This window comes from Arachis hypogaea, chromosome 13 (genome assembly GCF_003086295.3).
Source record: "Arachis hypogaea cultivar Tifrunner chromosome 13, arahy.Tifrunner.gnm2.J5K5, whole genome shotgun sequence".
NCBI lineage: Eukaryota > Viridiplantae > Streptophyta > Magnoliopsida > Fabales > Fabaceae > Arachis > Arachis hypogaea.
This window is the reverse complement of record NC_092048.1, coordinates 10,794,229-10,815,229: the sequence shown is the minus strand read 5'-3', so window position 1 is coordinate 10,815,229 and position 21,001 is coordinate 10,794,229. Positions and strand designations below refer to the sequence as shown.

Sequence of the window (21,001 nt, the reverse complement as noted above, 5' to 3'; positions counted from 1 at the left end):
TTATGTAGAACACAGAAAGGATGAACGTAGACTAATGAAAATTAATCTAATACCTGAAATCTGATACCAAATGATACGGAACGTAACCCAGGATAAGATGGAAGATCAAAGAAAGGGACTCCTCTACCTCAATTTGATTTCCTGATGCAACAATTAAGGGAATCACTCTAAGGGAATCACTCTACCTCACCTGTTCACACCCAAGTTTCTCAAAGAAACTCAAAGAAAATTTCATTCATCAAAAATTAAAAAAAAAATGGCTACCAGGATTTAGAGGGTTTTTATACCTCTTAAATTTAAATCCCTAACTCATAAGTTTACTAGAATAAAATATGGGTCAAATCATAACTGGGCCTAAAACAAACAAATAACAAAAATAAAATAAACATACAATAAATTCTAAGAAAGTGATGTCTCTTTTAATTCATCTTGACTAATGAGAGTCTTCAATACATCTTGTAAAATAGTAAGACGTGTGGCTTTTGATAATCGTTAATCATTGTCTTGCCCAATTCTTGATGCATCTCCTGAACACATGATTTAGCCATGTTTGCAAAACCTTCTTTTATTCTCTTAGTTGTTGCTCTTGTAATTGGACCAATTGGCATATGACAGTTCTCAGTTTGTTCCATAGGGCTCGTATCAAGAATACCGGGAAGCTATCTATCAATACAAAAAGGGAGACAAAAGATTGTGTCTTCCATAGGTTCCACACTCATGCACTAACTGCTTGTTTATACTCCCCGTCAATAAGTGCTTTTTATGACTGGTTCGTGATGGATTCTTTTGAATTGCTTATACAAATACTTTTTCCTTATGAAAGTTGATGGCAGGAATTGTGTATATTGTAATTCTTTTTCAATGTATTCCAGAGATCTTTGCTTTAAATTTTAGGACCAATGTTTCTGACTTAGTTAGTTTATTTGTTTTTCATCTCTTATCATTATTACTTATATCTATCAAAAAAGAAAGAGAATGTATGGCATGTTTTCAAGTTATGCTGACTATTGTAATATATTAACTGCATTTGTTTGATATTAATTAATCTTACATTATGACTAAGATTAATGATTTAATTTTTTTGTGCTATTTTTGTAAAGATGATTTGTACGACTCAATTTATGAATTTTTATAATAATCTGGAAATACATTTAATTGGATGTTTAGAAAACATTTAATATTATCAATATATTAATTATTAAATAAACATGTTTTATAATTTTATATTATAAATTTATAACAATAAACATGTTTTATAATTTTGTATCAGTCATGGTGAAATTGAACAAAATCAAAACCATGCATACACTTTCCAATGTCTTATAATTTTCAATAACTTTTTTTTTCTTTTTGTATAGAATTAAAACTGTTACAAAATCTTATTTTCGATAGTATAAATAATCATCTAAAAGAATAAATGTGATTGTATCACTGTGTATACTGTTTTGTACATTAAAATTAAACTCTTAAACAATTAGTGTGATTACAAAAGTAATTTTATCTTTGTAATTCAATGTGTATTTGCATGTGTACTCTATGTATTTCTATACGCCAATCTTATCTTTGATTTTTCTTTTCTTTCCCTGTTTGTCTTTGTTCCACCTCATACGAATCAATTAAGGGGGAAATTCATTACACTTCATAAACATTGGTATGTCTTACTTCTTGACAATTTGATCATTATTAAATGGTGAAAACTCAGGTGAAGTCGACTTCACGTGAAGTTGATATTTGAGAGCCGTTAGATGAAAATTTAGTCAAATCAGTCAATTCATTTAACGACTTTCAAGTATTAACTCCACGTGAAGTCGACTGCACTTGAGTTTCCCCCTTATTAAATAGTAGTAGCATATGTCAACAAAATTGCCATTTGTCAATGTTGAAGCGCATGAAACGGCTCATACACCCATGTGATGAACAGTTTAGCTCATTTGCGAAATCAACAAATAGTGTTTACTTAAATCAACCACCAAAACAAAGCACACTAAATTCCAATATTTTTTTCCCTTTAATATAACAATAGTCAAATACACTACCCTAGCCGCAAGGTATAAACAGTCAAGAATGATCGAACTTTCTATATATAAAATAATCATATTCATATAATAGATTGGGATTTGCAAGGTCCCATGCATATGAGAAGCTTCCCAGATATTATATTCGCCCCCCAAATTAAAGTTCCTACTCCAATCACAAGAGGTTACACCACCAACGCCCGAACATCATACAAACAAAGTTCATTAAGCGACAGCCTCATCATTGTTTCCGCGTACAATTATTTTCTGTTTGAACTTGCTTACAATATTAGGCCACAAATAAACCTTAAAAAATTGACTAAACAAATAGCTTACAATAATGAAAATAAAAAATAAAACTAACCGAATTTATTATTTTTTGTTAATATTTTTAATTATTAGTCTAATTTTTTTAATTTAATAATTAAATAATATATTTTTAGTTTATATTTTTAAATATTACTGATTAACTATACAGACCAAAAAATAAATATTTCTGCCTCTCTAATATTTTTCTACGATAATTGTTTTATCTTATTACATCAAATCAATAAATATTTTTTGCTAATGAATAGAGGATGAGATCATTTTCATATGAATTCAATGATTTTACATTATAACTAAAAACGATTTATCTATCTTGTATTCTAAATTAAAAATATATGTTAAAATTATAAAATAAAGGCTAATTATATTTTTTCTTTTGTGACCTTTTGATGATGATTTTTGGAACAATTACCTAGTAATGGTAATGTCAAAAGGAAAATTTTAATTGACCAAAAATTATTTATTAACTCTACTCTTCTTTTAGATAGAGATTGAAACTTAAATATCGTAGAAAAAAAAATCCACACACTGTAAGAATACTAGAATAAATACAATTGACAGAATATTAAAAATCAAATCCAATAGGGGTAAATTTTTTTTTGAAAAGGAATGAAATGAAATATTAGAAAGATATAAATATTAAATAGCGTGTGTAATGTGAGAAATCAACGGCGAAGAACACCATGATCCAGCTTGCAAAACTGTATTATCATAAGAACATAATTAGTATACCATATACACGCAGTCACCGCTGCTGTTCTTCCCATTCTCATTTCCTACCGCGTTAATTAAACATACTCACCTCATCAATACCAACTATTAATAATTGTTTTAATAATTTAATTTCCTTTCACACATGTATCTTATTGTTCACAGCTACGTACTCACTCCTTTCCCAAATCCGTGTCATGCTTATTACATTTCATGATTATAATAATAATCTTGGGCTTCCCTACAAAGCTTGCAACCTCTCTAGTATCTACTCTTATATATTTAAGACCGTGTTTGCCATTACTCTTCTATAGCCACCACCACCAACTAACGCTTTCTTCACTTCTCACCCTTTTGCACCTCCCATTCATTCATTCATTCTATATATATTATTTTTCTTACATTTTTTGTTAAAGAACACAAGCTAAGTTCCAAAGCCTTTAACATGATCAGGGGTGAACCATTATCACTCTCTTCCCTTCTCAGCTTTTGTTCAATATTGTTGTTGCTATTGAACAGCATTATTAACGTTGCTGGGGAAGACCCTTATAGGTTCTTTGATTGGACCATTACCTATGGTGACATTTATCCCCTTGGAGTTAAACAAAAGGTTTGTATATATATCTTTCTATATATTTATACCTTATTAATGTTATAACAATTATATATATGACATGATGCATGAAAAGATTAAACATTATTATGTGCTTGAATTTACAGGGCATTTTGATCAATGGACAATTTCCAGGGCCTGAAATCTACTCGGTTACCAATGACAATTTGATCATCAATGTTCACAACAACTTGCCGGAGCCGTTTCTTCTAACATGGTCCGTATCTATATTTTGCACGTAACATCTTTCATTGCATTTTTAATTTCAAGAGTGAAGAATCAATAGGTTATAGTAAATTGCACTAGTAATTAGTCCTTCCACTACAAGTCCAATTCAATTTGCATATTCTTTTTCTTTTTTCCCATATAATCTTCCTTTGATTTTTTGTCTTGGTAGTGTTTAATTTACACTTTTGCTCATCATTGCGTGATATTGAAATCTAGCTATATATGATATATCACAATCACACAGACATTAATACGTGTACTATAAACTGCATATCGTTTTAAAAGCTATGTTTAAATAATGAAATCTTAAAATAGGAACTAATTTAATGATTGATTATGATGGAATTGATTCTTTGTTCCGAGACATCAATTGAAAAGGAAATTAAAATTGTCATTATTGTTCAATAATTGAATAATATGATGTATGGGAATTGGATTTTAATTAACAAAGATATCATAATCTTATAATAATAATAATCATTTGTTTTCCAAATAAAATTGCTACTAAGAAAGGAATTTTTTTTTATTTAAAATGGCTAGATATTATTTTGAGATTTTAAAAAAACTTTTCCTTTATTATATTAGTTGGCGAACAAATGTACATAAGAAGTTAGTTTGGGGAACACAAGAAGGTTGGTTATTCATTCACGGCATCAAGTAATTGAAAAGAAAAAACATACTTCTTGGTTATGGAAATGTAATTTAATCCATAATCCAACTGCACAAGCAATAATGCACCTTCAACTAAACTAAACCTTGTTTGCTTCACCTAATCATTTCCAATACAAAACAATTCAATAATGGAAAACGCTATATTCTCTTCTATATTACTCTTTTTATCTTTTTTCTATATCATTGGATTTTTGTATTAATTAAGATATAGAAAAATTCCTTCAATAATACAAAATGATTGGGATTAAAGATAATGGAAAGATACTAAACTCTAACTTTTAGTTCCTTCTTTTTTTTTTTTTTTGGACATTGTAACTTTTAGTTCATTCTACTTGATGTATATTGTAGATTAAGGGACATGTGTTTTGGTAAATTTTTTATGTTTTAGAAGACTCTCCAGAGTACATATTCGCACAACACAAGATGAGTTTAGATAAGAAGAGGCCATAACAAAAAGAAAAAGAAACCCCTTTTTTTTTTCACTTTTCTTGGGTTCACCGAGTGAACATTGAGTAGAAGCAACCACCACCTTTTTTAAATAAAAAAGAAAAGATATAAAAAAAACAAAAACATGAGTTTCATAATTGTTTCTCTCACTCATCACCTAGACACACTTAACTCATGTCACGGACCAAAATCACTAACCGTTAGGCCCACTAATAAAGTCACAAACTCACAATGGCTTAAAAACTTCACGGGGCAGGCCCATATTTGATTTGGACTGGTCAAGAACATATCGCATTTATTTTTTTTCTTCTATTCATTCTTAAATACAAGTATAAAATGTTGCAAACCTTGTTAATTAAACAACTTTTAACTATTAATGAAATTTGTCATTTGGATATTAATTATGCAATTGATTATTTGTTAACTTAATAATAATAATAGGAGTGGTGTTCAAGAAAGGAGAAATTCTTACCAAGACGGAGTATATGGAACAACATGCCCAATTCCACCGGGGAAAAATTACACATACACCCTTCAAGTGAAAGACCAAATTGGAAGCTTCTTCTATTTCCCATCACTTGCTTTCCACAAAGCTGCTGGTGGCTTTGGGTCCCTCAAGATCCTCAGCAGGCCTTTGATTCCTGTCCCATTCCCTCCCCCTGCTGATGATTTCTCTCTTCTCATTGGAGATTGGTACCTCATTGACAACAATGTAACACCCATTCATTATTTCCCCTACATTACATTCTAATCTTCTCTTCCCTTTTCTAACATCATTTGCATGAATTCCAGAGGCTCAAGGCTGTTCTTGATTATGGACACAAACTTCCATTCCCTCATGCTGTTTTAATCAATGGCCGTCCAATTGGAGCAACTTTCACCGTTGAACAAGGTATGCCTTTATAGATAAATATATCAACTGCTGAAGCAAGTGTTGAGTGTTTAAATTCCGCCTTAAATACGTAGCAATTCATTGGCAGATTCTTAAATAGAATTTAGATTGTAAATCGTATTAGCATGTTTATTTATATATAACAGTATTTGACTAAGAAATGAACAACAACAGGAAAAACATATAGGCTTAGGATATCAAATGTTGGACTCCAGAACACACTGAACTTTAGGATTGAAGGACACAGCATGAAACTGGTGGAAGTTGAGGGAACTCACACATTGCAGAGCACATATAGCTCAATAGATGTCCACGTGGGACAATCTTATTCGGTGCTGGTGACAGCAGATCAAGCAGCAAAGGACTACTACATTGCTGTCTCAACTCGTTTCACTTCTAAGGTCCTCACAGCAACCGCCGCCCTTCACTATTCTAACTCCAACCAACCTCTTTCTGGTCCTCTTCCTCCTGCACCTACTCAACTTGATTGGTCTATTCAACAAGCTCGTTCAATTAGGTAAACTTATTTAATTAGAATTAAACTGGATATAACAAAATTAATTTTTATCTTTTTGTCAAATTCGATCAAATTAATTACTCAATTATTATTGCAATTGACAGGACAAACTTGACAGCAAGTGGACCAAGGCCAAATCCACAAGGATCATATCATTATGGTTTGATAAACATTAGCAGGACAATAATTTTGGAGAGCTCAGCAGCACAAGTTAATGGCAAGCAGAGATATGCAGTGAACAGTGTGTCTTTTGTTCCAGGCGATACTCCATTGAAGCTAGCAGATTACTTCAACATTGGTGGTGTCTTCCAAGTTGGAAGCATCCCAGATACTCCCTCACATAAGCCAATGTATCTCGCCACCTCCGTCATGGCCGCCGATTTTCGAGCATTCGTTGAGATCATCTTTCAAAACCACGAAAATATTGTCCAAAGTTGGCACATTGATGGATACTCATTTTGGGTTGTAGGGTATGTATTCCAATCATTTTCTTCAAATTATCAAATTCTGTCGTGACACTCGTCCCAAAAGTTTAAGCTGAATCTGTCCTGCAGAATGGATAGTGGTATCTGGACGCCTGATAGTCGTAAGGAGTACAACCTCGCCGATGCTGTTTCGAGGTGCACAACACAGGTTGGTTGTTATTCTAGTTAGCAAAAACATATATTTTTTTTCTTAATATCCAAATGAGACATTATAGCTTATTGGTGAATATTTTTGTCTCAGGTATACCCTAGATCATGGACTGCGATTTACATGGCACTAGACAACGTTGGTATGTGGAACATAAGAAGTGAATTTTGGGCACGACAATACCTTGGACAACAATTCTATATGAGAGTATATTCACCGGTGGAATCTCCAAGAGATGAATATCCACTTCCAAAGAATGCTCTTCTTTGTGGCAGAGCTGTAGGCAGAACATAATTATTTACTACCATGGACTCGCTTGTTCTCATTCTTTTGCAAATTCATCCAAGATTCCTTTGTATCATTACCATCATATTCATATAATATGTTTCCCGTATTGGTTTAAAATTGTTAACATTTTTTTCAAATGTATGTTTTTTTTACTGGAATATAATGTATTAGCATATTGTGTCACAAACTTTTGCAGACACCATAATACACAATAAAATTCCCAATTTTTTTAATTATTGGATCAACTATGTTTGGTGACTTAGTGTACACTAAAATTAGCTACAAAAATTAGCTATTAAAATTGAATACATATTAAAAATAAATTAAATTATATTTGGTTGTCATCCTAAATATTTCAGAGAAAATAAATACTTTTGAAACTTAAGAACTATAAATAAGATCATTATTTTAATATTTTTCAATTTAATATTTTAATATTTTGAAACTTAAGAACTATAATATTATACACAATCGAATGGAGATTATTCACAATTTTTGTAAAATAAACTTTTAATCACATACAATTTATTAAGTTGAGCCTGGACTATTTATTAAGAAAATAAAACACTTATCTTAATTATTCAGAGGACAGTACAGTTTCCTGATGCTCATGATGGACGGGCAGGGGCGAAGCTACATACATAAAAAGAGGGGCAATGGCCCCCTAATTTTAATTTTTTACATGTAAATTATATGTAAATTTCAGTTTAGTTCTTTTTTAAAATTTTATTTTATTCTTATTTTATTGTATAAATATTTTTGGCCCCCTTCTAATATTTTATCTAGCTCCGCTCTTGTGAACGGGCATTCACACTTTCAAGACACTTTGATCTTTTATATATGCATAACAATATGATGGAGCAAAATGGTATCGTTGTATTAAACTAAAATCAAAATTGATAAGCACTATAGGAGAAAAAATCAAAATAAAAAAAAGGAATTAAATTTATTAAATAATGGATTAACAAACTAGTGAATGGTGCAACACCATTGTCGTTGCTCCAACCGTGTTTTTCTCCCACAAATTGCAAATTTAGGCTCTCTTAATAATTTTAGTCACGAATTCCTCTCGTACTTTTTTATCTACCCTCCCATAATAAGCCTAGTGGATCTATATAACCTCTCCCTCTTCATTCCACCAAATCACACACCCTTCACAAAATAACAGATCAAATAATTACAGAGAGTTAGACAAAGAGAGAGAAGACAGATCACAAAAACTGCTCTGATCTGCTCTCTCACCATTCATGCATCTGTGATTAGATGATAAAGAGACAACACCAATAAGATTATGTTGTCACAAAAATCATCGTAATCACAGATTCATGATATGATGTTAATAAATTGGCGCTAGTTACAAATTATCGATCTTGATAAAAAAAATAATGGAGATACAGCGATTGAGAGAGTTGATTAGAATGTGGTCTACTTTGTCGATTAACCATTTCTCACTTGTTGGTGGAAACCATACCGCTGCTAGATTCTGCAGTCGCTAGAACTCTGTTTTTCTTGTGACTAGCTCCTCTACTCTCTTTCTCAAAATATTCTTTTTAATTATACTTATTCTTGTTCTTATACCTTTCTCGTCTTAATCATATTCTATTCATTTATTCTATCTATTAATTGTCTCCATCGTCATATCATAAATATGGCGATGGAACTCATCGGTGTCATTGCATTGAAATCAAAACACTATGTCAACTTCAAGAAAAGCATTATTAAGCACCTGCCTAAAAGCCCACGTTACTTTATCAATAGGCTCATCCCAAGTTCCAAGTTCATGAAGATTGTTTCTTGTTTGTTCCTCATGATATTCGCATTTGCCACCTTGAATAGCATCATGAGATCGTCTTCCTTCGAATTCGAGAAAATCTCTTATAAAGAAACCCAACAGAAGGATCTGCTTACCGAATCTATTGATAAACAGCAAGTTAGCTACGATTCGGTCAACATAGAGCAGCTATTGGGTGTTCTTTTCCATGACCTTACAAACGAAGGGCTCAAGAAACCTACTCAGAGCAATGCAATTTTCCTGACCAATGATAACAATGCGGATCCAGGAATAGGGCCTAGCATTGTTTCTGAGTACAACATGGAACTTGTTTTGTTGAGTGATTTGGAGAAGCAGAAGAACGTAATCGACAACAGTGTGGACTTTGTTTTCACCACAGATTTCCCGGCGGCTTCAAAGTTCATCGACAGGACACTGAAAGTTGATGGGGTTGTCGCCTTTATCACCGGCGAAAACCCCTCGGCGAAACATTACAAGCCTTCCAACTACAAGACGGTTTATGTGAGGCGCTTGGATCTCATTGCTGTGGCCATGATAAAGAAGGAAGAACTTGTTCGTCATGATCAGCCACCGCCAGTGGTGGCTGCGCCTAGAAAGCTTCTTGGCTACTCCTCCGACGCAAAGAAAGCTGCACTGCAAAACCTTGAAGATGTCTTGTTAGAGCCTCCAAGAGCCTCATCGAGAATATCAAGAAAATACTTGAAGCGCACTAAGTAAGTAAAACACTTAAATTTAGACAAATGATGAATTACTTGACACAAATATAAATGGTGGAATTTTTTATTCACCTCTTATTTTTTAGACAAATTAGACATAAATTTTATAAGCGTTATAGAATTTTCTAATTTTATATATATAACAATTGTAATTATATATTTATTACATAAACAATAATTAAAAAGTATGAAATATAAAAAATTTAAACTACTTTAAACTGTTTTTTATTATTTTTTAAATATTTTTATAAAGTTAAAAAATTTTAGATTGATCTAATCACTTTAATTCTTAATATATATTTTTATTACTTTTAAAATTTTCAATAATTTCAATAATAATGTAAGACGAATTAGTTATTTTGTCATTTAAAAAAAATATTTTGTTTTATAATAATAATATTTTTTAAAACTTAAATGTTCTTCAATACAATTTATTTAAAAAAAAAATTGAAAACAAGAAAAAAATGATATCTTTACTATTTTCTTTTTACCTTAAATTCATTGTCTAGCTAATTATTAGAATGTATATACCTATCATAGGACACTCATGCAGTTTGCACTAATTTCATAAATATTTAACAGATACCTTCCGAATTTGATGGGCGATTCCTTGGAAAGTTATCCTCGTAGAGTTTTCATTGATGTTGGATTGGCGGAGAAAGAAGGAGAGAGAAAAAATGATTGGTTCCACAAGAATTATCCAACAAGAAACAAGAACTTCGAAATGTACAACATAAATATCGAGATAATTACGGCAGAAGAGGCGTCGGCGAAAGAAATGCCTCAAATAGGAATGTCAGATTGGATGCGGACAAATATAAAGGATGAAGAATTCGTGGTGATGAAAGCAGAGGCAGAGGTGGTGGAAGAAATGATAAAAAGAGACACCATTGGACTAGTAGATGAGCTTTTCTTGGAGTGTAAGCCACATAAAAAACGAGAGAATAATAGAAGTCGTAGGGCTTATTGGGAGTGTCTGGCACTCTATGGAAACTTGAGGGATAAAGGTGTAGCTGTACATCAATGGTGGGGTTAGAAACTCAAAAGAAGCACAATAACAATGGATAATTGGATATCTTGTTTATTGTAAAATTTACATTAAGAGAATTGTCTTATTGCATGTGTGTGCTGTAGGTATGAAAAACAAAAGAAATAGATACTTAAAAGAGTTGACTTTTTTCTCTTGGAGTGATATAGAGAAAGTATGCATTAGAAAAGTTAGAGTAAATGGTTAAATTAATCTTTAAAAATTAGTTCTTAATTTTTTTTAATTAAATTCGTTTTCAAAGATTTTAAGTTAGTCATTTTAGTTCTTTTGTCACTTCCATTGCTAACGATACGTTAAGTGACTTCACAATACATATCTAGTAGTTCTACTTGGCGGCTAATATGATAATTAAGTTTATAAAATTAGATCAAATCAATCCCAAATTGAAGGATTTCAATGCCTCATATTCTCCTTCCAATGCATCATATATTCCTGTGTGTATATTGTAGTATCACTTAACGTACCACATTAACAAATTTTGGCACTATCAATAAAGAAAATGACAAAAAGACTAACGAAATTAATTTAAAATTTTTGAATGACGAATTTGATTAAAAAAACTTTTTGGAGACTAATTTAAAAAACGAATTATTTTTCAAGAACGAATTTAACTATTAATATAAAAGACAATTTCTTTTTATCTTTTTCTAATTTTTATTTTCAATCAATTTTAACACAATATATATATATATATATATATATATATATATATATATATATATATATAATGTATATAATATTATTCTTTTATTATAGAAAAGATTATTAATAAATGAAAATATGTAACAATAATAAATCAAAAGAAAAAAAATTGAATTAATATATATATATATATAAAAAATGAATAAAATTGAGAGAAATCAGTAAAATAAGAAAGCGAGAATCTAAATATTTTTAAATTAATATTGTAGCTAGAACTCATACGCGATAAAAGTTATAAATTTAAAAAAATATATTTAGTTAATTTGTGTCTTAAAGATATATTTTAATATTGTTAATTAAAAAAGTTTGTATAAAAAATACAAAATTTAAATTTTTAATACATTTATTATTTATTTATTAAAATAAAAAATTAAAAAAATTCTATATGCTAATAATAATCATAACATGCGTTTTTAAAACACAAATTAATTAAATCCTTTTAAAAAATATCCTCTAAAATAAACAAAAGCATAAAGTAATAAAATAAATGATTAATGATCATTGAATTTTTAATAAAAAATATTAGAGTCAACACTTTTTTATTAATATTAGAACTTTGACCCAAAATTTTATTTTAATACTATATTAGAGTTAAGAATTTATGGTTCAGCTAATATAATATTTTTTTTATACAACTATACTAAGTATACTCTAAAATTAATCATTAAAATTAATTTCTATAACATAAAATACATCTTAAAATATAAATATATGTCAAAAATAAATTAAACATATATAATTAAAATTCATGTGTCTATATATCTCATATTAATGATCTCGTCAACATTGCTATTGAGAAATAATTCCTTATATTTATATATTGTAGCTCAAGATCTAATATATCATCATCAATATCATTATAGTCCTAAATAAATTTTTTTGTAAAACTAAAAGAAAAGTCTCTTTGTATTCAATGTTTCACTTTTAAATGGAACGATTTTACAATAAAACATACTTTAATTTATATCTCCATATTATCCATTTAATCAATTTACTTTCAGGTAATTAATGAGACGAGCTTCAAATATTTAAACTTTTCACTCATAACACTAATATATATCTCACATAAAAATGAGATAATTTTCTTGAGTGATATATCAAATGACATTTGTTCTTGAGGTGTTGAGTTTACTTTTAGGATAATTTATTGATTATCTTTTTTTCAAACTCAATATTCTCAACGAACGATCAACTTTTTATCTCCCAAAAATATTTTAATTGTGGAATCACAAATAAAATAAATACCCAAAAAAAAAAAAACAATATTGCAAGATTTGAAACTTTATCAAAAATTTAAATTACAATTTTCAATGCTTTGGGATGTGATTTTGATAATTAACAAAGTATGAGTAGTCATACTTCACTAGTGAAAATCGTAGAGGCTATGGTCACGGTTTTAAAAAGGGGTGATCATAGAGGCTATGTTCACGGTTTTTTTGCGTGACCATAGATTAATCTATGGTCACAGTGAAAAAACGTGGTCTAAAGTGCCAGAATTTGAAAATTGTAACCGCGACCATAGAAACTGTGACCATAGATAAAAAAACCGTGACCATAAACCTATAGCCACAATAGAATAGGCCACGATAAAAAACTGTGATCATAGATCTATAGTCACCCTTTTTACTAGCTATAGTCACGTTTTTTTACCGTGATCATAGACTTTTTTTTCTGTAGTGACTTAGATGAGATAGAACAAAAATATCATTAAAAAAAAAACAATAGTTGAAATAAATTTAGAGTTATTTCAAGAGAAAAATAATGATACCAAAATACACTTGAATTTGTAATTAAAACATAATTTACCTATTTAGTTGAACAAGAATAACTGAATTTATTAAAATAAAAATAAAAACCAAATTATTAAAAAATATTTATATTATATTTTTTTTATAAATTCAAATAAAATAATTCTTTAACAATAATATAATAATAATATAAACTTACTATCTCAACTCCCACTAAATTGTTATTGTCTAAAAAGATGTACAGCATTATTTAACGTTATATATACAACTTTATAATATAGACAACTGACGTTAAAAATTGACCTAACCGTGCTACAAGGAAAATAAAAATTAAATGCATGAACATATCGTTAAACAGCTATAACTTTAGCGCATTTAATTTTGAAATAAGTCAAGACATTTACAGGACGATATACTCAATTATATTTTTATGTATATCTCATTGAAATCTAGTTTGAAAAATGTCATACTTGTTTCAATCTTATTATTAGAAAGGTGAGAGAGAGTAGTAGAGAAAATATTTGTGTATATTCAAGTTATGTGAAATGATACAATATAAACAGATATTTATAGGTGTTAAGAGAATTGAAATAATAAAGACGTAATATTTTATAATAAATATTTAAATATGTAAAATAATTCTAATGAATGCTAATTGATCCTAATATATTCTAACATCCCCCTCAAGTGACAACTTGAGTTTGAAACTTATTTAAAACAATGAAATAAAGAAAAAATGCATAAACTGGTGCAGATAGAATTGTCGAAAGGAAGCGCAGATGAAACTGTTAAAAAAAGTGCAGATGAAACTACCGAAAGGAAGCGCAGACAGAACTACGTACTGCAATAAAAACACAGAAAAACTGTCGCAAGGGAAGCGCAGACGAAACTGCCGCAAGAAAGCACATACGAAACGGCCGCAAGGAAAGGGTAGAAGAAACTGCCAAAAAAGTGGCAAACTACAAAGTGATGGTAAAATATCAGAGGATAACGAACTGCCAGAAGGTGACAAAAAATATATGGTTTCACTATAAGATTTTTGTTTATTTGTGGAGGTTTTTTTTCCTATTTGTGGAGGTTTCAAACCCCCACAAAAAAATTGTGGCAGTTTCAAAAACCTCCAAAATTTGAGGTGCCACGAACTCCTTTGTGGCGATTTTTCACAACCCCCACAATGTCATTTAGTGGCGGTTTTCTATCCCTTTTGTGGAGGTTCTGTGCTGGCATTCTGTGGCAGTTCTTGGTTAATGTTTGTGGCGGTTCAAAACCCCCACAAAAGAAATTTTACATTTAAAAAAAACAGCTATTCTGTGGGGTTTCAAACCTCCACAAACCTGTCATTATTATACTACTCATCATTTAATATTTAAAAGAAATACTTAAACAAGACATTAAAAATGTAGAAGAAAATTAAAATATTATATATTTAAACAAAAGAAATACTTTAAAACAAAATCAATATAGTACATTACCATCATTTTTCAATCACATTAATTACAACAACAAAATATTAAAAATAACATGTATTAAACATATAATAATTAATGAACACTATGTACATAAATATATATCTCAAGTGAATTAGTGTCCAAACCAACACTAGCCATTTCTTCTATTCTTTTTTGAATCTGTAGATTACATATTTTCTATTTCAACTACTGAAAAGCAATAAAAAAACAAATACAAAAGGCTAAGAATAATTAACATTAAAATTGAAAAGGGTACAAGTACAAACCTTAGAGAGTAGAAGGGAGTAGAAGAGCATCATCCCATATACTCAGAAAATATCCATGGATTAAACATGGATTAAACCTTCTTCTTCATCTACTGCTACTACTTCTTCCTCGGCTTCTTTTTCTTCATCTTTGATAATTGCGTCTTCATCTTGCTCCCACGCCATGTTCATCTTAGTCGTCTTCGTTCTGCTGCTACGACTCTGGATTTTGTTCGTCTTCTTTCTGTTGCTGTCGCTAATATTTTCTTCCATGTTATTATCAAACTCTCCTCTTCTTTTCTTTAGCGGAATTGCCTTCTTTACCTCACGCCATCTCAAATCTAATATAGACATACAGTGCATGATAATGCTTCATGATTTAATTTGAAATAACAAAGTATTAAACTCTAAACCTTTCGATGCGATAAAAAGTATGACATGAATATTTATATCTCTAATATAAACTACACGAATCTACCTCACTTTTTTGGCATTGGAATTCTACAAAATCCTAGATAAATTAAAAGAAAGAAAAGAAAGAAAAGAGAATTACTATGCTGCAATAATGCAAATTCAGCATGCATTGCAACAATAATATTATTACTCCAATTGTGTACTGCAGAGCACCTTGAGTAACTGCATTCATTAACCCTGGTCCAGCCCCTGACCATGAAGTGCAATCCAAAAGATTTGCTATCTGTGCAGCACATGTATAAAACAGTAAATAATTTAAAAAGAAGATTTTATCAAAAAGAGATACAGAAGAGGATGAGACATCCTCATATAAAAACAAAAATATATGATTAACACCTAAAGTGATAAGCCATGTAACAATGCTAGATTATCCCTTTGCATAAGTTAGGGAAAAACCAAAAAACCCTTAAGCAGGAGCTTTTCGTCATAGGGAATCCAAAATGGTAATCCTATCCCAAATAAAATCAATATTTGAAAGGAATCATTAAAAGTCCTAGGGCTCCTTTCCACTCATTAAAACCCTTTGCCAATATAACATATTCACAATTGTCTATGCCAGAAAGTAATGATGTTTTTCAGAATGCCAACTTACACATCATGCTCCAAGAGCACCTAAGAATATAGTACTTGGACATCAATTGCACTGAATTGAGAACTTGAGGAGCAATACTGCGTCTAGCTGTTACAGTATTGGAACCCAAAATGCATTTAATAATGTATGATAACTTACTTGTTGTCTAGCTGTCACATTGAATTTTTGAAGCAAGAATGCTTTAGGATCCATTTGCCTAGGAGGCCTTCCAATCCCTAACAGGAGACAAATTCAATATAATTATGATGGTGATAATAATAAAATTTAGGGATAAAGAAGAAACAACTTTGCAACAAAACTAACCGATTCTTAGCCGAGGAAATTCTCTATTTCCTCTAAAGTGATAGATAACACTCTTCAGCCTAATTCAGTGAAAAGTGAGAAGCGAGTACAAGATAAATAGTAGAACGTGAGAGAAGAAGCTGAATATAAAATTTTCCGAGCTCAAAAGATGCAAAATTATATTTCATGAATTCACGTTCCCATAACAACTAGTTCCCTAAGCCTAAAAAATGTTATTGATTGTAAACATCAGTTTGGTTGCTTCAGATAATTAGGGGGAAAAATTACTTTTCCTCTTCACCTAAATCAGTGAAGCAGTAAAAATATATGATAGATAACATATTGCCTGTTGACAAACACAAATGTGATGAACAATGATGAAGATAAGTACAGAATACAATGATTAGGAAATAATTGATTTAACAAAATGGAAGGTATATAACCTCAAATTAATGCATAGATTAAAGAGCCTCGAGACCAATATGGTTAAAGAACATTTGAAAATAGAAACTAATTTTTCAAGAAGCACATGGGACCTAAACCGTAAATCCTGAGAATCAAATAAGAATATCTTGTTGACCAATCCAAAAAACCATTAGACCTTGCACTACACTATACAGAAAACAGTGAATCAAATAATGCCATTTTGTTCAGATAATGAATTAATGATGTCTACAAAGAATTAAAACATAATAATCACTAATAATATATAAGTCTAAAATTAAAGCACAATGGTCACTAATTTGTGATACAATATTATTAATAGACAGTCAATAACAATAAAGAACAAAATTAGTAATCAAAACAACAATAAAGTTTAATCAAACTAAAACTATAATCAAGCCAAGACATAAACTACATAAACAGTTAAACATTACTGAAGAACAAGAGGAGATACCTGTAAAATAGTTGCAACAGAACAGAGGAGACGACACAGAGAAAAAAATTATTATTAATAAAGAAGAAATATCAGAAAATTAATAGAGAAGAAGAAGAAAAGGAAGTACCAGCGGCGCGGCAGTTCAAAGGAATTGGAGTGAGAGAAAGCGGCGTTGAAGAAGAAGCTCGGGAGTGAACAGATCTAAAAATGCGTTGTACCACGGCACCTACGGTGGCATCCACGGTAGAAATTGTGGCGGCAACGGCGGCGGAAACTGCGGTGGCAACAGTGGCAGCAACGACAGTATAGAGAGAACAGATCTAAAAACGCGTTGATAGAAGAGGTGGCTCGATCCAGAAGCTCTCTACTACAACAGGCACGACAGTGATAACGGCGGCCGGCGGCAGAAACGGCAGCGGAAATGGTGGCGAAAATGGTGGTAGAAAACTTAGGGTTTCGTGGTTTCTCCCTCAGTTAACTCAGCGGCAGCGCCTCTCATTTGGGGTAAAAAGAGAAAATGAAATTTTGTTTTAAAATTTTGAATTTTAATTAATTAGGATTTTAGGAGTGGAGATTTTTTAAATTGCCACAAATAAAATGTATTGTGAAGGTTTTTAAAAACCTTCACTAAAATACTCCCATAAATAAATATTAATCTTGTAGTGTTTCTTCATGAGAATAAATAAGCTGCGAATGACAGTGGTGTTTGATTCATTAGACTCGAAAAGACACAAGACAAAGAAGATAGACTAATAATCGATGAGGTGAAAAGCATCAAAAGAGTGACGAAAAACAAGGAAAAATGGCAGGTGATTTCACCAGAAGGAAAATAACATATTCTCTTCAAGGAGGATACTATGGCTCTGATACCATATTAAAAAGGGTAAGAGAGTGCAATAGAAAAAAGATTTGTGTGTATTCAAGTTATGTGGAATGATACAATATAAACGAATATTTATAGGTGTTAAAAGAATTAAAATAATAAAAAATAATATTCTATAATAAATACTCAGATATATTAAATAATTCTAATGAATGCTAATTGATCCTAATATATTCTAACACTTATCACTTTTAACAAAATGCTATTGTATTTTTTAAGAAAATTTATTTATAGCTATTCCTATTTGTGAGCCTTTTGGATGATTTTTTTTTTTAATGACGTTGGATATTTTTTTTTTCGTTTAAGTTTTGGTGGTTTTCTCTTATTAGGTTTTAAATATTGTTTTAATTTTTTATGTTTTTTATTTAATTTTAAATATTTTTTATTATAAAATTGGATAATTTTTTAAAAAATTGGTTAAAAGATTTTTTTGTTTATATATATATATATATATATATAAATTAGAAAAGAATTTAGTGTACAAATTAAATTTGTGTTCCTAAAATATCCTTTATCACATATATCTAATAAAAAAAACTTTTTATTATTTATAAGATTTGAACACACGACATATTAATAATTAAAGTATTATCATCTTAACTAATTTCATATTTATTAATATTATACACAATCGAATGGAGATTATTCACAATTTTTTGTAAAATAAACTTCTAATCCCATACAATTTATTAAGTTGAATCTAGACTATTATTTATTAAGAAAATAAAACACTTATCTTAATTATTCACATATTTCTTATTCACATACTTCTAATTAAGTTGTATTAATATTTTAACATATATTTTATAATAGTGATTGACTTTGATAATTAATTTTAGTATAAACATAGCATAATCGTAAATAATTAAGATGAGAATTGTATGAACCGAAAAATTAATTAATTGTTTAGTTAAAATAAAAAAAAATTAATTATCTGAAATAGATTGAAAATGATAAAAATATTAAATTAAAAAATTTAAAGAAAAAAAAATTAACGTAAAAATCTAATTACTCGCAAAACGACGCGACTGGCTTAATTTGTAAGGCACGGTGAGTAAGAAAAATTAAGTTATGAGTAAATAAAGTTAAGAAATTAAAATTTATAGTTGAGAGATCAAATTATTTAAGATACGAATTAAAACACTAATTTTAAATATTTTAGTCTAAAGTTGGACTAATAGACTAAACAAACGGACTTGGGCCATAATTGAGCCCAAGACTCATTGAGTAACCCCTCAACATTGTGCCAAGTTTAGCACAATGGTCACTCACAACAAAAACATTCAGCCAGGTGAGAGAGAAGGGAGAAGAAGAGTGAAACCCTTGTATTATTTATCTTCTTCTTCTTTTGATCATATCTTGTGATTTGGAATTTTGATTGGTGCGCCATTTGCAGCCACGCGATCATCTCGTCGAGCTCTTCATTTCTATTTGAACAAAGTAGTAAGCAACTCGAATTCCTTTCTTTAGTTCTTTATTCTAGCACAAATTCGAATTTTGACTTTGGGAAATTGAGATTTTCATTATTTTGATAGTTTGGGTGTAATCTAGCTTGGCTAATTATTGAGTTTCATCCCAAACATCAGTGGGTAAGATAAAAAAAAAACTCTAAACCCTTGTAGTTTGTTGAAATTATTGAAATTTAGTATTGATTTTGGTAAATTGAATGAAATTAGATTAAATTCATGTTAATTGAAGTTTGAGTTGGTGATTGGATTACTTGAAATTGAGCTAACGTTGTGGCTGCGGCTTGGTGGCTTGTTTGGATACTTGGGAGAAATTGGCCAAGGTATCATTTCAAATTTTTTTACATAATATGTAATGTTGTGTGAAATTTAGGCTAGTAGTCCCAAGATAAGTGTGAATCGTATGAATGGTTGATTGGTATTGAGGATTGTGAATGTATCTTGGTTGAGTGTGAATGTGAGTTTATATGATTGATGGTAATGTGGGTTTGGTACTCAATAGGTGAAATTTTGTTGGATTTTAAATTGCTGATTGACATGGTTTGAAATTGAATTGTTAGGTGTTGGATGGTCGAAAATTGATGGATGAGTGCTTGAAAATGTGTAAAAGTATTTAGAATTTGAAATTGGTATAGATGGATTTGAATTGGATTGAGAGTTTTTGAAACTAGAGGATTTTGGTATCATTTGGTGAAAAAATATTTCTAACCAACTTTAAAGGGCTATAATTTGATTTTCAAACTCTCAAATTTTGTGAAACTGATCTTAAATAAAATTTGGATTCATGTAGTTTATGACGTTCGAAGAACAGATGGAAAATATTTTTTTACGAAAAAATATACACGTTTGAAGTTTTGTGTAAAAAACTGAATTTTCTGCACTTATCAGCTTTTTAGAAAAATCCGTATTCATGCGTACGCGAGTAAATGGTTCTATCCAGTACTCTCGTGTACGCAGATGGCATGCGTACGCGACAATGCCTTTTTTTGAACCCATGCGTACGCAGAAGTGTCATGCGACGCAAGCAGATGTTCCTGTCCAATATTCTCGCGTATGCGGAAGGTATGTAGTTCGCGTACGCAACATTCTCAAATTTTCAAATCATGTGTACGCGGAAGGCATGCGTACGCTTGACCACCTTGTTTTGAAAAAGATAAATTTTTGAATTTTCAACTATTCCTCTAGTCTTCTAAACCTCTGTAACTCTTGTTTAAGATCCCCTAACTAGTGTTTAGACTTTAGAACGAGCAGATGTGTACTGAGTGAATTAAAAGTATACTTCTGTTATGAGTCTAGAGAGGGTGACTTAGGTTTGTGAAGTACTATGGATAGAATAATTAAAGTGAATTTGTGGAGTGTTA

General features: G+C 30.3%; 3 protein-coding genes across 3 annotated transcripts; 2 read left to right on the top strand and 1 right to left on the bottom strand.

Moving 5' to 3' along the window:
* The first annotated feature begins 3,289 nt into the window (after positions 1–3,289).
* Positions 3,290–7,576, top strand: LOC112737147 (L-ascorbate oxidase homolog). Its single transcript, XM_025786918.3, has 8 exons — positions 3,290–3,663; positions 3,774–3,883; positions 5,455–5,725; positions 5,806–5,905; positions 6,080–6,422; positions 6,527–6,892; positions 6,977–7,055; positions 7,149–7,576. The coding sequence occupies exons 1-8, from the start codon at positions 3,499–3,501 to the stop codon at positions 7,347–7,349; spliced, it is 1,635 nt and encodes a 544-aa protein (XP_025642703.1). The 5' UTR covers positions 3,290–3,498; the 3' UTR covers positions 7,350–7,576.
* Positions 7,577–8,209: 633 nt separating this feature from the next.
* On the top strand, positions 8,210–11,030 carry LOC112737146 (uncharacterized). The gene is made up of 2 exons (XM_025786917.3): positions 8,210–9,848; positions 10,434–11,030. Exons 1-2 carry the CDS (start codon positions 8,992–8,994, stop codon positions 10,885–10,887), a joined length of 1,311 nt encoding a protein of 436 aa, XP_025642702.1. The 5' UTR covers positions 8,210–8,991; the 3' UTR covers positions 10,888–11,030.
* Positions 11,031–14,915: 3,885 nt separating this feature from the next.
* On the bottom strand, positions 14,916–17,825 carry LOC112737145 (uncharacterized). The gene is made up of 5 exons (XM_025786916.3): positions 17,419–17,825; positions 16,433–16,491; positions 16,268–16,344; positions 15,691–15,760; positions 14,916–15,404 (listed from the first exon to the last, which is right to left on the bottom strand). Exons 3-5 carry the CDS (start codon positions 16,319–16,321, stop codon positions 15,145–15,147), a joined length of 384 nt encoding a protein of 127 aa, XP_025642701.1. The 5' UTR covers positions 16,322–16,344; positions 16,433–16,491; positions 17,419–17,825; the 3' UTR covers positions 14,916–15,144.
* Positions 17,826–21,001: the final 3,176 nt, after the last annotated feature.

Bases quoted from the DNA above. Each gene is read 5' to 3' on its own strand.
- LOC112737145 (XM_025786916.3), bottom strand. From the start codon at position 16,321: ATGGATCCTAAAGCATTCTTGCTTCAAAAATTCAATGTGACAGCTAGA. The intron at 15,761-16,267 runs GTAAGTTATCAT...TGTGCTGCACAG, and splicing joins ATGTGACAGCTAGACAACAA to ATAGCAAATCTTTTGGATTG. The intron at 15,405-15,690 runs GTGCTCTGCAGT...TGTCTATATTAG, and splicing joins AATGAATGCAGTTACTCAAG to ATTTGAGATGGCGTGAGGTA.
- LOC112737146 (XM_025786917.3), top strand. From the start codon at position 8,992: ATGGCGATGGAACTCATCGGTGTCATTGCATTGAAATCAAAACACTAT. The intron at 9,849-10,433 runs GTAAGTAAAACA...AATATTTAACAG, and splicing joins AAATACTTGAAGCGCACTAA to ATACCTTCCGAATTTGATGG.
- LOC112737147 (XM_025786918.3), top strand. From the start codon at position 3,499: ATGATCAGGGGTGAACCATTATCACTCTCTTCCCTTCTCAGCTTTTGT. The intron at 3,884-5,454 runs GTCCGTATCTAT...TAATAATAATAG, and splicing joins GAGCCGTTTCTTCTAACATG to GAGTGGTGTTCAAGAAAGGA. The intron at 5,726-5,805 runs GTAACACCCATT...CATGAATTCCAG, and splicing joins GGTACCTCATTGACAACAAT to AGGCTCAAGGCTGTTCTTGA.